Source organism: Lycorma delicatula, chromosome 9, assembly GCF_047948215.1.
Source record: "Lycorma delicatula isolate Av1 chromosome 9, ASM4794821v1, whole genome shotgun sequence".
In the NCBI taxonomy this organism is placed as follows: domain Eukaryota; kingdom Metazoa; phylum Arthropoda; class Insecta; order Hemiptera; family Fulgoridae; genus Lycorma; species Lycorma delicatula.
Window position 1 is genome coordinate 109,642,046 of NC_134463.1, and position 14,665 is coordinate 109,656,710.

A 14,665-nucleotide genomic window follows, 5' to 3' on the forward strand; every position below is an offset into this window, starting at 1 on the left:
GAAAATTGATATAACGAAAGTTACATTAAAAATTTAACTCTAGAAATTGATACTAACAAATTGGGATTTTCCGTTAGTGATCGGTAAATTCCGGTAACTACTTTTTGGTTATAGCTCATTATTTTATGAAGAAAAAAAATCACATAAATAAAAAAAATATATTATTAATAGATATTTCGCATATACATGCGATATATCGATACGTAATATAACAAGTAAACACCTGACCACCACGAGACATGTACTATGGAATCGGTATTTTCCGCTAGTGATCGGTTCATTTCGATGCTAAGGGGGACAGACACACATACAAATGCCCTTTAGTAGGGTAGCATTTTTGTGAATATCTTATTATGATGTGGACAGTGATTTTTAGGGTTATTCATATTTAAAAGTTGAAAATATAAAATTAAATAAATCATACTTGTAAATGAAAATTCTAAAAAGACAATGTTTAAATCTTCTTTATTCGTAACAATTTTGTATGACAGTAGGAGGAAAAAAATAAAGACAATTATGTATGCAGATGACCTGCAGTAATGGGTAAAACTAAAGAGAAGCTGCAACAAACGATGGATAGAGTAAGGAAGATAGGAGAAAAATACGGAATGAGAATAATCGCTGACAAATCCAAAGTAATAAGAATATCGAGGGAATACGATTCAACAAATATTACTACCTAAATGTCTTAATTCATGTGACGATTATATAGAAAAGTAGTATAAATTATCTAGTTTAAGAGAAATAAAAAATATTTACGAAGTTTTCAGAATAATGTTTTTTACAATGAATCAATCTTTAGAGATAACCTCTCGTATAATAATGGACAACAAAGCGTATTGAAAATTGCCTCTCTTTCCGAATATACCAGTATGACACAATGACAAACAGCTTCTGAATGTAGCGTTGGACTAAGAACTGGTTCCTTTTCGCCTCAAATAAATATGGCCGTAAAAGAAAAATTACACCCAACAGGATCGGTTATTATTGAGATAAAGTAAACTTGATCCAAAATTATCTGCTGTGGTTTTAAATCAAGAATTAGCGGCCAGCAGAACAGATTTATACGTGAAAGCTGTTAGACGCAGACTTCTTGAAGCTGGATGGAAAGTTCCTCAGCCAGCTAAAAAGCAGCTTTTAACACCAGAAATCTGCAAAAAAGCTCTTGTAGGTCAAATAAAACGCTAATTAGACCAAAGAAGACCGAAAAAATGTTAGGTTTTCGATAAGTCTTATTTCTATGCTCAGGGGCAAAGAGTTCCACACGTTTAAAAAACATCAAATGATAACGCATAACAGATCATATCCAACAATCAGTAAAACATCCCCAGAAAATAGTGTTTGGGGTTGTTTCACATTTGAAAGCATTTTTTCATTATTTCCAGTAGATGGTATGTTGACAAGTGATGGATATATCAAGAACGTGAGGAAAAGTGTTGTAACTCAAATTCAAAACAAATTCACGCAAAGCAACGGAATGTTCCAACAAGATTTGGCGCCATATTATCAGAAACTGTGAAAGGCTTTTTCAAAGAACCAAACTTTAAAGTGCTTCCGTGACCAGGTAACTCCTCAGACTTAAAATCTTTGGGCAATAGTCAAAAAAGACTCTCAAAAATTAATTGTACTACAAAAATTGACCTCATTAAAGCATAATATCGGTATAGTTTCATGACGCAAAAATCAAAAAATCTGATCTGGACAACAGATGACTTCCTTGTACGTCTATTAAATTACATTTACACATTTTTTTAAAAATAAAAAGTACGTAAAATTTTATTTCATTAAAAACATCTTATGTTTTTTTATTTTTTTATGATTATTGAATTATGTTATTATTCATCGTAAAAATTCTTTTATAATGAGAGGCTAGTAAATTATTAATATATTTAAATTAAAAAAAAAGGAGATGAAGTCCGATTCGAAAATTTGTTTAAATCCCCAAGCCCCCAACCATCCAAATCATCCATCCACCACCACCGCTCATGCATATATTTTTTTAATGCTGTATTATAAGCCCCTTTACCATTACCACTTATAAAAATCCAGGTAACAATTTTTATTTCTCGAAGTGGAATTTAGTTGGACTAATAATACAAAATAATAATAAATTGCCATAATGATTAAATTTTAAAGAATAAAAAACAAACCACAAACGTAGTAACATATATTATTAATAAGTTGGAAACATGATCCTAGTAAGTATGAATTAATCTTTAATTGACCAAAATAAGTAAAAACGTAATGATTAAACATTTTCATTATGTAATTCTTTTATATGAAAATTTATTTATAGATTTTCGTAGTTACTTTACGATTAACGGATTAATAAACCTACTTACAACGGATTAATTTTAATTTTAAGTGATTTATAATTTTTTGTTTTCAATATTAATTTAAAATTTTAGATTATAATAATTTTATGATTAGAGTATCATAAAATTACTGCCAGACAGTATCACTGCCAGACAGACATGATTTTTAAAGATTTTTCCCCTTTAATTACTTTTTATCTTATTAACATTTATTCAACTTTTACATCAAGAATATTTTTACATTATATAAAATAAATCAAGCTTCTATATTTAATATATTTTTTTCTATTATATACAGTAAAACCTGGATTATTGGTATCTCAAGGTACCTATCATTTTTTCTCACATAAACAGCTTTTCCATTTACCCAGTTTCCCAAACAGCCAGGTTTAAAATAACAATTTACTCGTTTACAGAGGGCCCCACTAAGCGAGGTCGAAATGAACATTTTTTTCATTTATAGAGGTAAAAATATTCAATAAAAATGCATATTTTGTGTATATATTGGCAATGTAATTTTTTTATGAATTTAAACAATACAAAACTTACTGTTTGAAAAAATCTGTTAATTTAGTTTGTATTTTAGTGCTACTTTCCGTAAGGTGGTTTTCAATATTATAAATCTGATCAAATATTCCTGAATTACCAATATTTGACATTTCAAAATATTTATGTAAAGTCTCTAATGCTTTTTCTGCGTCACACTTTGATACTCTTTCTGAACACTCCTCAGAACTCTCCTCTTCTTCTTCCTCATCTTTTATTTTAAAAGATGAGGAAGAGCATGCAGAAACAATGTCATCTTTAGTTAGCTCTTCAGAAACTAATCGTCATCGATACGCACAAAATCCTCAAAAGTTGCTACAAAGTCATTTTCGATGCTGCTAATACTCTGATACCATTTTTCAAGTGGCATTCCACAGTTTTCTTCCTCCTCTTGTAAGTTTTCAAGTTCAAAAATTTGTGTCACCTTGAATCCTGATTTTTTGAAGCAATTTGCATTGGTGAATTTGCTCACAAAAAACCAAGCTTCTCTCGCAAATGTCGTGGCTTGAAGGATATTGATTTGAGAATTATTATTCTCTTTTATAGACTTTAGAACAAAATGGACGATTTGTTTTCTACAATAAACTTTGAATTTATTGATAATACCTTGATCCATTGGCTCCAGTCTACTTGTTGTATTAGTAGATAAATACAGTAGCCACTCAGATCATTAATGAGTGGATGATTTCTAGGGGTCTGCAGTTGTCATTGGAAAAATGTAGGTGTATCGCCTTCACTGGAAGAAGAGTACTGGATCCTATTACTATTTTCATCAATCGTAAAGTTATAGAAGTGGTGCATAGTTTGAAATACTTAGGAGTTACCTTTCAGAGGAATTGTAGATACACTGACCATATAAGTAACATATGTAGGAAGGCTGAAGCAATGGTAAAGAGTCTTAACATTATAATGGCAACGCAGAATGGCCCTAGAATATCAAAACGCAGATTGTTGGTGTCAACGATAGTATCCTCGTTGATGTATGCTGTTCCCGCATGGAGTCACGCTATAGATATCAGGCGTAACAAGGAGAAGTTAGCGAGGGTGTATAGGAGAGGGCTCCTAGGTGTGGTGGCCGCGTATAGGACAGTGTCCTATGAAGCCCTTTGTGTTCTCGCCGGAGTACTGCCGATAGACCTCATCGCGAGATATAGAGTCGAAAGATCGAAGGGCAGAGCAGATCAAAAGGCCAAAGATGAAGTCAATACTACCTGGCAGGAGAGGTGGACTAATAGCGGTGTGAGTCGCTGGACAAGACAACTCATCCCGGAGATCGAACCGTGGATAAGAAGAGATTTTGGCGAGATGGATCACTTTTTAACGCAATTTTTCACCGGGAATGGCTCATTTAATAATTACTTAAATAAAGTAGGAAGGAGAACAGAGGCAATCTGCATGTATTGCGAAGAGATCGACGATGTAGAACATACTTTCTTTATATGTGAAAGATGGGCCGCCCTCAGATTTGACATGGCGATCGACGGGATGACTCCCGAAGCTATAGTGCCTTTTATGACTAGTCGGGAATCCAACTGGAAGAAAATAGCGTGTTACACCAGACAGATCTTATCGCAGAAAAACATCGACGAAAGGAGACTGGGTTTTTGATTTAGGTTAGGGAAGGGAGGACAGCCTCAGCGGGGAGGGCCGGCATGCCGAGGTGTGTCGGTTCCAATGAGCCGTTGGGGACTCCTGGGGATATAGAGGGCTCCTAGGTGTGGTGGCCGCGTATAGGACAGTGTCCTATGAATCCCTTTGTGTTCTCGCCGGAGTACTGCTGATAGACCTCATCGCGAGATATAGAGTCGAAAGATCGAAGGGCAGAGCAGATCAAGAGGCCAAAGATGAAGTCAATACTACCTGGCAGGAGAGGTGGACTAATAGCGGTGTGGGTCGCTGGACAAGACAACTCATCCCGGAGATCGAACCGTGGATAAGAAGAGATTTTGGCGAGATGGATCACTTTTTAACGCAATTTTTCACCGGGAATGGCTCATTTAATAATTACTTAAATAAAGTAGGAAGGAGAACAGAGGCAATCTGCATGTATTGCGAAGAGATCGACGATGCAGAACATACTTTCTTTATATGTGGCCCGCCCTCAGATTTGACATGGCGATCGACGGGATGACTCCCGAAGCTATAGTACCTTTTATGACTAGTCGGGAATCCAACTGGAAGAAAATAGCGTGTTACACCAGACAGATCTTATCGCAGAAAAACATCGACGAAAGGAGACTGGGTTTTTGATTTAGGTTAGGGAAGGGAGGACAGCCTCAGCGGGGAGGGCCGGCATGCCGAGGTGTGTCGGTTCCAATGAGCCGCTGGGGACTCCTGGGGATATAGTTTAGGGAATAATAGAATAATAAAACACAAGATATAGAGAAAAGACCTCGACACCACGTCACGACACTCCAGGTATGGCGTGGTGTCTAAAAAGGGGCATATAAAATAAAAGATAACTCTCAAAAAGAGATACCGGTAGGCCGACCTGCCATGCCAGTATATAGCTGGTAGGCGGGAAGGCCTATTTGGGTATAAAGACAATCCCCTGGGTGGCGTAATACCAACAAGTCGGTCCGGCCCAGGGGAGCTGAGAGAAAAAAAAAGATAAATACTGTAGTTTAACGTGGTCTAAATCAGGCATATTATTGTGGGCTGTGCAATTTTCGACAAATAAAAAAGTTTTCGTTTCTGCACCTTCATTTCGATATTCACTCTTTTTAACCAGTCTGCAAAGATATCCGATATCATCCAGGCCATTTTGTTATTTTGATAATTAACAGGTAACGTTATCATTGAAGCATGAAGCATCATTGAAGCGTCATATCATTGAAGCATCTTAGATTTTTAGATTTCTCAGTTAAAAAAGTGGCAGCTTTCAGTTATTGATATATTGGCACAAAAGTACAGTGATCCGATTCTTGTTAACTTCCCATCATAACAAGGCTGCTCTTTATATGTAAAAGTTTTATCGGGAAGATACTTGAAGAATAAATCCGCTTAATCGAAATTGAAGACGTTATCGGGAGAATAATTATGCAACAGAGCTGGAAGGTTTTCAACCCACTGATTTCATATGCTGTTATCTACAGCATTGCTTTCTCCTTAAATATTTTTGAAAACTATATCGTTCTTTCTCTTAAAGCCCTTCAACCAGCCGTTACTGTAATTATAAATATGGACCCTACTAGCAAATTTTTGAGCCTTCTCTTTAATCATCGGACCGCCTATTGGAATGTTTTTATTACGTACCTGCTTCATCCATTTTGAGAGACATTATTCAAATTCAGGATACTCTGTTGATCGGGTTAGTTTTAGTTTTTTTCCCTTCAGCAAACTGAGAAGAAATTTTCTCCTTGTTTTGAATTATTTTGTAGAGGATAGACTTCAGTACATTAAACTGCGTCTACAATTCGACATGCGACTTTCCACTATCATAAAAAGATAATAACATTAATTTATCAGCGGCTGTCGATGAATTACACTTTCGTTTCGATATTTTGAGCACTTATATTCACTTGTTTATCATATAAAATCTTAGAGCAATGTAAAACTAAATGCGTTCGGAAGAAATTCGAATAATTTTGTAAACAAACTTGTTCAGACCGATATTCAAAATGACAAATTATTAATCAATTTTCTTACTTATACATGGTGTTAAGCCAAGCGGTCTCAGTTATAGAGATGAAAATCTAAAAAAAAACCTCATAAACGAAATCTCAGATAAAAGGGTTTAATTATTCCCAGTAATAGACGTATTTCGATGCAAAAGTGTCGGGACCTCATTGTGAATCTCAGAGTAGTAGAGGTTTCTCACTTAAACAGGACCCACTTAACCAGGTTTTACTGTACTTGTCTTTTATTCTCATTTTATTACCTCTTTCCAACTACAGAGAAAGAAAATTCACATTAAAAGCAAACTTTATTGTCGAAACGCCATTCTTCATTCTAATGTACTATAATTTATCTAACTTATTGTACTGAATTATGTAGAAAACAAAAATTTTAGTTTGGGGTCCACAGGTAAACCCCAACAAGACTGTACTGAGGATGGTCAGATCCAAGCATCCTAGAATACTCCAAATTATAAAAAAAAAGAAGGAAGAAAGATTGAACAATAAGGAAAACTATTGAATATTTAGAAAGCGCTTTAATCCGTGAACGAAGAGAAATATTAGATTAAAACACTCGTATCCTAAAGAAAAGAAAGCTAAAATTACCTCCAGGAACTGAGCCCCTATCCTTTTCTTTTTCTGATTAGCCTCTGGAACCACCGTAAGGTAATACTTCAGAGTATGAGTAAGGATGATATGTATGAATGTAAATGTAAAGTGTAGTCTTGTATCGTCTCAGATCGACCATTTCTGAGATGTATGGTTAATTGAAACCCAACCACCAAAGAACACCGGTATCCACGATCTAGTATTTAAATACGTTGCTTTTACTAGGATTTGAACCTTAGAACTCTCGACTTCGAAATCAACTGATTTGCGCCTGGGGTTAATCTAGTGGTAAAGCAGACCAACTAGTTTGATTGAATTAGTATTATTATTAGACAAATTAGAATGATTAATATTAACCATTATTAATAAAATGTCTATTTATTGATAAAAATGTGATATTTGTAATTTAGAGCAGCGCATTACTTTTCAATGAGATGTTGGATATCTTATAAATGTTGCAACAGAAATTACTTTTAGAGATTCAATAGACCACTGAGAATAAGTGTAAAATTCCTAAAAGATTCAATCACGATAATTCTCAAAATAGTGCATCAGGTATCCGTTTAAATCATAAGTCGTCTAATCGGAATCTCAGTAGACATATATACAAGAAACACGTTAGTGGTTACGTATTAATTAATGATAAATGACTTTAAAGGTTTCTAGTAAATAAATTTTTGAATATTTTTTTCTTTTTTTTTTTTTAGTCTTTGTTATCCAAGAATGGGCCCTTTACACCCATCTTGGACTTTGTAAAATTCTATTTACTTTGAACTTATATTAGTTTTTACCTTTGATATTAGTTGTAAGTTTTTTTTTTCATCTTTTAGAATAGCTTTAATACATTTAATTTTCTATATAAAAAAAAGGATCCGGGCGATGATAACGCACAAGCGTTTTTCGCCCTCACACTTTTTTTAATGTCATTATATTTTACTTCTTGTATCAAAATTTCTATCCTTACATTTCCTTTCGAATTTGCATAAAATGTTTTATATAAGAGTAAAATATTTTATATTTTGAAACTGCAATCTGTGGAATGGGGCTACACAATGTCTCAAAAAAAAAACCCGTGATTAGTCAAAAAATATAGTCAGTAAGAAAAGCGATGGCTACAGTTTCCTGGAACAGAAAATAAGTAATTTTTGTTGAATTCATGGAACGTGACGCTATCTCATAAATGCAGAAGTGTATTGTGAGACCCTAAAAAAGCTACGGGGAGAGCAATCCAAAACAAGCGACGCGGCGTGTTGATTTCTAGGATTTCCTTCATCTGCGAGAATGCACTTCCACATACGGCTCATCGTACTCAAAAATTATTGAGAAAGTTTGTATGAAAACTTTTCGATCATCCTGTGTATAATCCAGATCTGGTACCGACCATTTATACCGTTAGTTCCTTACATAAAAACATTGGTCGAGCAACTATGCGCTTTGATGATAACAAGGGGTTAAGGAAAGGTGTCACTTAGTGGCTGACAAAATAGGCGTTAGAATTTTTTGGTAAAAGGATTCAAAAACTTATACACATATATGACTAGTGTCTCAATTTATATGGCGATTACTTAGAAAAGTAGTTTAAGGATATAATTTCAAATTATATGTAAAATATTTCTTTTCCTATAGCTGCAATTTTGTTTTTTTTCAAAAGTAAAGTTACTTTGTGGTTAGCCCTGATATATAAAATATTATACGTAAATTAGGAATGAAAGTAATAAAGAACCGTATAAAATTTCAGATGAAATCCACCAGTGTAATTGTTAAAATAAAACAGCCGCTTTGAAAAACAAAATCTACAATAAAATATGTATCTCCTCTTAAGCACGTAATTTATTTGAAGTTTACTCATTTTTTAAATTAAATGTTTGTATACACAATATAACAACTATATATCTGGATTGAAACCAGTAAACAAAACACGCAATAAATCAAACAAATTTGTTATTTCCTTTTTGTAGATTCTATTCGTATGCTTTTATTCATTATTTACATATTTACATCGTTCATATAAAACAAAAAAAATCTCAGAAACCGATTTTTTTGGAATAGCTAATTCAAATCGGATTGAATCTACTGGTTCAGTTACACATCAGAATTGTTTTTCATTAAATGCAAATTACCGAAACATTTGCAATATAATAATAATCCAAAAAAATTACAATGAAATTGTAAACCATACGGTAAGAGTCTTGTAGATCTCACCTTTCCGCTCAAAAAACAAAAATTTCTGTAATATAAATAAAATTATTTTTAATAAAACGATACTGATATCAAAAAAGGTAAGACATTTCTGTTATCAAAATCTGTTGTTAATTTAGAATTTAGTTTAAAAAAACCTTACATGTTAAATATATGTTATAGATAATAGATATTCAATAATAGATAAACAATTTTTAAGCGTTCCATATAATAAGAAAAAAAAAGGAAAAATTGTTATAAAACTGTTACCGGCCCGATTTTATTTATTAAACAACGAATAATCATAAAAATTGTATTATTTCTGTAAATGTGATATGTATTACATATAAATGAAATTGGGCCGGTAAGAGTTTTGTAACAATTTTTTTCTTTTTTTCTGATTATACGGTACGCTTAAACATTGTTTATTATCTATTATTGTATATCTATTCTTTTACATATATTTAACCTACTTTTTTAAACAAAATTGTAAATTAATAACAGATTTTGATAATAGAAATGTAGTGGCTTATCTTTTACCTTACCTTTTCTGATGTCAGTATCGTTTTGTTAAAAACTGTTTTATTTATATTATAGAAATTTTTGTTTTTTGAGCGGAAGAAATGATATCTGCAAGACTCTTACCGTACGGTTTACAATTTCATTGTAATTTTTTTTTGGATATCACTGCGTTTTGTTAGATTATTATTTTTTTATGAATTACTGATTGTTATCTTATGGATTTTATTAAAATTTATTGCCTTAGAACAAACAAGTTGAATTTCACGGCCAATTTTTTTTTAATGATTCTCATATCATTCACTTCATACAAAATTTTTCCTTTTTTAATAGAACTAATATAATGACCTTTATGAATCGAAAATCCGTATTGCACTTATTATTTTGTAAAGTGTAACACTCGATTTTTATCGTTAAATATGATTTTACCAATCGAATTTATTTCTGTTTTATTTATTTCTTTTTTAATAAAACTAATATATAATCTCTTGGAAAATAATACTTTTATATGTATATATATTTTTTTTAAAAGAAGTGATGGTAATTAAAAAAATTATTTCATCTTCAGTACTTTCATTTACTTTTAAAATAATCTTGTAGTATATTTTCTTTTAAATTTTATTATTTCAAGTACATTAAGTTTTTGCACGCTACCTAGTACTATAAAGTACTGCTATCTAGCGGCGCGATTCGTAAAGGTAGATTTAAAAAATGAATAAAATGACATATTCAAGTCTCGTTGTTCATCAAATGGAAAAAAACGTTGTCTTATAAAATTCGAGGTATTTTTGAAAGTATTCTTTATTACTAATCTAATTGAACTGAAATATGTTTTCACGCTTATTTTCCCCCCATTTTCATTACACTGTTAGGTTAGGTAATGTTTAGAATTGTAAAAGTAGTTCGTTGAACTCGCTGCCTCTTACCGACGAAGTTTTAACGAACTCCGTGATTAAAAACGAAATCATAAACAAATATGAAGAAAATGTGAAAGTTCCTTTCCTGGTATTAACTTTTATGCTTTTCCAGATTTTTTTTGGAGGGGGGGGGGTTTAAAAGAATTTTTTATAATTTCTTACCATACATCATTTATATTATATAAGTTTTTAAAAGTCTGTAGTACACTTGAAAGATTTCTTTATATATAACCTTTTTGAGTTATTTTTGTCTGAATCGGAAAATAATTTGTCTTGCTCTAATCTGCAGACAATTTACATCAATTTGAAAATAAAGTTAAAGGATTAGTAAAAGCAATTAAAAAATATTGAGGTATAAAAGTGTCTTTAGTTACGTAGTTCTGAAAAATACTGGTTTTATGTTTAGAAAATAACGTTAGGAAAGGAAAAGATAAAGAAAAATTTAGTTCTACGAAAAACAGATTTCTTCATCTGATTTCTTCAGATATATATATATATATATATATATATATATTATATGTATACAGCGGGAAAGGCCATAATTCATAAATGGAATTTAATTTATTATTATTATTATTTTTTTTTTTATAATTAGAAAAAAGAAATCGGTTTACAGTTGCGGTGAAACCCGCATATGCCCAAATTGAACCGATTATAATACTTTTCCTTCAAAGCTATAGGATCTTTACGTTCTGATACCTAAAGAACCCAAAAAATACAAAAACCGGATGGAAATGTTTCTATGTACGTGCTTGTGTTCGATGTTTCACACCTTATATCTCAGAACTGCTCGATCAATTTTGATAAAACTTTGTCAGATTACTTCTATATAAGGGGCATTGATGCCATTAAATTTTCAATTTAAAAAGTTACCTCGAGATACCTCAGTCTTATTTTTATTACACACATTTGTTAATAATTAAAAAATAGTTATTTCCAAAAAAAAAGAAATTTAAATCTCACCCCCACTCCAAAAAAATACTGTTTTAGTAGACTGCTATGTTATGACGTCACAGGAGAGAGCTAGAATTAAATAACTGAATAATATTTAAAGTAGAAAAACTGTGTAAAGTGTCGACTAGTACCGCCAAACCTGGGCGAATGAAACACAGTATGTGCACGTGCTACAGTTAGAATCATTGAATTAAATGAACAAAACATACTATAATTAAATAAAATGATGGCAATTATTTTTATAAAGAAAATATTGTAAGTTTTAAGTTGGTTTGAGTTTTAAGTTGTGTTCTATGTGTGTGTGTAATCCGTGCATCAGAACATAGATTTTTTTTAACCTTTTTTTGCCTGTCCGGGATTCGAAGCCGGGAAAGATCGAGTTCCCGGGTTCGAATCCCGGTCAGGCATGGAATTTTCACACGATACACTGTCATATCCATCTCATCCTCTGAATTAATACCTAACGGTGATCCCGGAGGTTAAAAAAAAAAACTATGTTGTCAGCTTTTTATTGTTAACTTCATTCTAAATCCAGAGAAGTTTCGACATTCTCCAATAAAATGACACAAGCTTTCATATGAGTACATGCATAATTTTATTTCTATTAAAAATAAATATTCAACTTCTCATTACTTAATACTGATGTTACAAAATTTAGAGATAAATAAATGTTGTGATCACCTTTTTATCTACTTGTAATTTCCGAACTTTGACAAAACAGTTCTATAAAATATGCCATGAAATGTGTTAAAATATGGAATTTTAACTTTACCTATGTCAAATTTCATTTTTTTTAATATTTATTTTGACGATAATGGGTGTTATAATAAAAGATAGTCGTTTCCATCATCAATAATCTGATAAAAATGATTTTTTAACGCAGTAAACAGTTTTATTAAAGAAACTCAAAAATGTTTTTTTTTTAAAAATCAAAGTTGTTAATTGGTATTATAAAGCAGAATACCTTTTTAGGGGTTCCCTTTTTTTTGGATATAGTAATTTTTTTTCTAAAATTTAATTTTAAAATTAAAATAGCTTAAACTCAAGTGTTTCCTTTCAGTAGTTAACATTATCGTAAACATGATTTTGCAACTTTCAGCAAAGATTCCTTTTTATTAGACATAATTGTTAATTTTTACCATATAATATGAATTATTTGATTAAGGTAAGTAGTCCACCTTAATGAAAGGAACCAAACATATCTCCATTCTAAAATTCTGGTAATGTTATAACCACTTTCTCAAAAAATGAAATTCTGTTGACCCCATATATATATCAATATACTAATGATAGGTAACCTAATCGTCTTTAAATTACCACATCTGTGAATTGAGTTGTTATATATATATATATATATATATATATATAACAACTTTAACGGTTTATGAAATATAATATTATACTTACGTGTTTGTCTGTTGTTTTTAACAACGATTTTGTTAACTTTGTTTTTCTATTTCAAAAAAATAACCCAAGTTTACTGAAATGCAAGTAATATTGAGCTTTATAAACTTTACTAAGGGAGGTTTTAGCAATATTTCTAAATTAATGATATGATGATATATAAAGATATATATAATGATATACATATTTCAGCGTAAATCAATTTACTTTCTGCTGATCTATTTACTAATAGCAGATCTATATACATATTAATCATAATTTTAACAATTTATGAAATGTAATATTTATACTTACTTCACTGTATGATGTTTTTAAACGTTTAACTATATCCCCATAATTTTCTATATTTTTAAAAACTGTTAATTCTGATGTGTTTAAATACTCTGGTGAATATTCTACTACTGCTCCTGTAAAATAATTATCTTCTGCCTGAAAAATTAAGGATGAAATTATAAGTCTATAATTACTAAATATCATAATATTTTAATAAATTTATTAAACTGTTTTTTTTTTTTTTTATGACCTATCTTCACCATTTGTTACTATTTATTGATTTACTATTTTTTTTTTTTAATCATTTTGATGAGTTGATAAAATATGGCAATGATAAAAATTGGTTTATTGTTAATTGTAACTTTAAAGAATAATTGAGCCTATTTTGTTGTTTGATTCTTTAAATGTAGCAAAATTTCTCCTGTACATATATACACACATATATTTGTATATATATTTATTGGTTGATGAATAAATCACCATATTAGCTTGAAGATTGTCTATAGGATATGGACATATAAAAAATGCTATGACCAGGATTCAAACCTGGGACTTTCAAGATGAAACATTGGACCTTATACTCCACTGCTGAGGTCAAAATACATGAGTATATAAAAAGGTTTTTTCAAATTTTGTTACCAGACACCTCTATAAATTATTTTTTTTAAGTAACATTTTATTTGAGAAAACCAATGACAATTTTTAGAAATTATTAAAAAAAATGATATGATAATTAAATTAAATTTTACAAAATGATTTATTAATTCAGTATGTCCGTCTGTTACTACAAATTATAAATAACTTGTAATTAAATAAAACTCCCAAAAATGGTGTAACCCAACTCGCTCTACATTTACTGGAGAAAGTAATGGTTGAAATAGTTGCTCATTCCTTCTTTATTAAGTTAAATATTCTATTTCACAATAATTATGCAAGCTTATTGAAATGCAGGTAATATTCAGCTCTACAAATATTACTAAGAGAAGGGTTTAGCTTAGTTAAAGATGGAACATTTTTAAATTAGTAGTGTTTGATTTCAGCTTTTACTGGGAAACAGACAAGGCTAAAATAATTTCAAATTCTATAGAGTAGAATTTTCTGTTCATATTTTTTTGTTTACAAAAAAAAGTTAAATTTCCAATCTTTATACTTATCTCAACAGTTTACTCTTTAGTGAATGCATTCATATGCCACACTATTTAGGGATTTTTTGTTTATGAAGCCTGTACTTATTTTCTTAGTTAACCGTTTATTTTTTGGGGAAAAACAGTGTTTTTACAGCACATTTAACTTGATCAATGTAAAATTGTTGGTCATTATCGATTTAAAAAGT

At 30.9% G+C, this 14,665-nt stretch overlaps 2 protein-coding genes across 4 annotated transcripts in view; one reads left to right on the top strand and one right to left on the bottom strand.

Moving 5' to 3' along the window:
- Window positions 1-14,665, top strand: part of LOC142330729 (uncharacterized) — a 315,974-nt gene that overhangs the window by 231,065 nt on the left and 70,244 nt on the right. The window lies entirely within an intron of this gene.
- Window positions 1-14,665, bottom strand: part of LOC142330511 (vanin-like protein 1) — a 69,313-nt gene that overhangs the window by 47,689 nt on the left and 6,959 nt on the right. For all 3 annotated transcript variants that reach the window (XM_075375830.1, XM_075375831.1, XM_075375829.1), the window contains exon 2: window positions 13,354-13,488. In XM_075375830.1, the coding sequence (XP_075231945.1) occupies window positions 13,354-13,488 (135 nt within the window). The remainder of the gene's footprint in view (window positions 1-13,353; window positions 13,489-14,665) is intronic.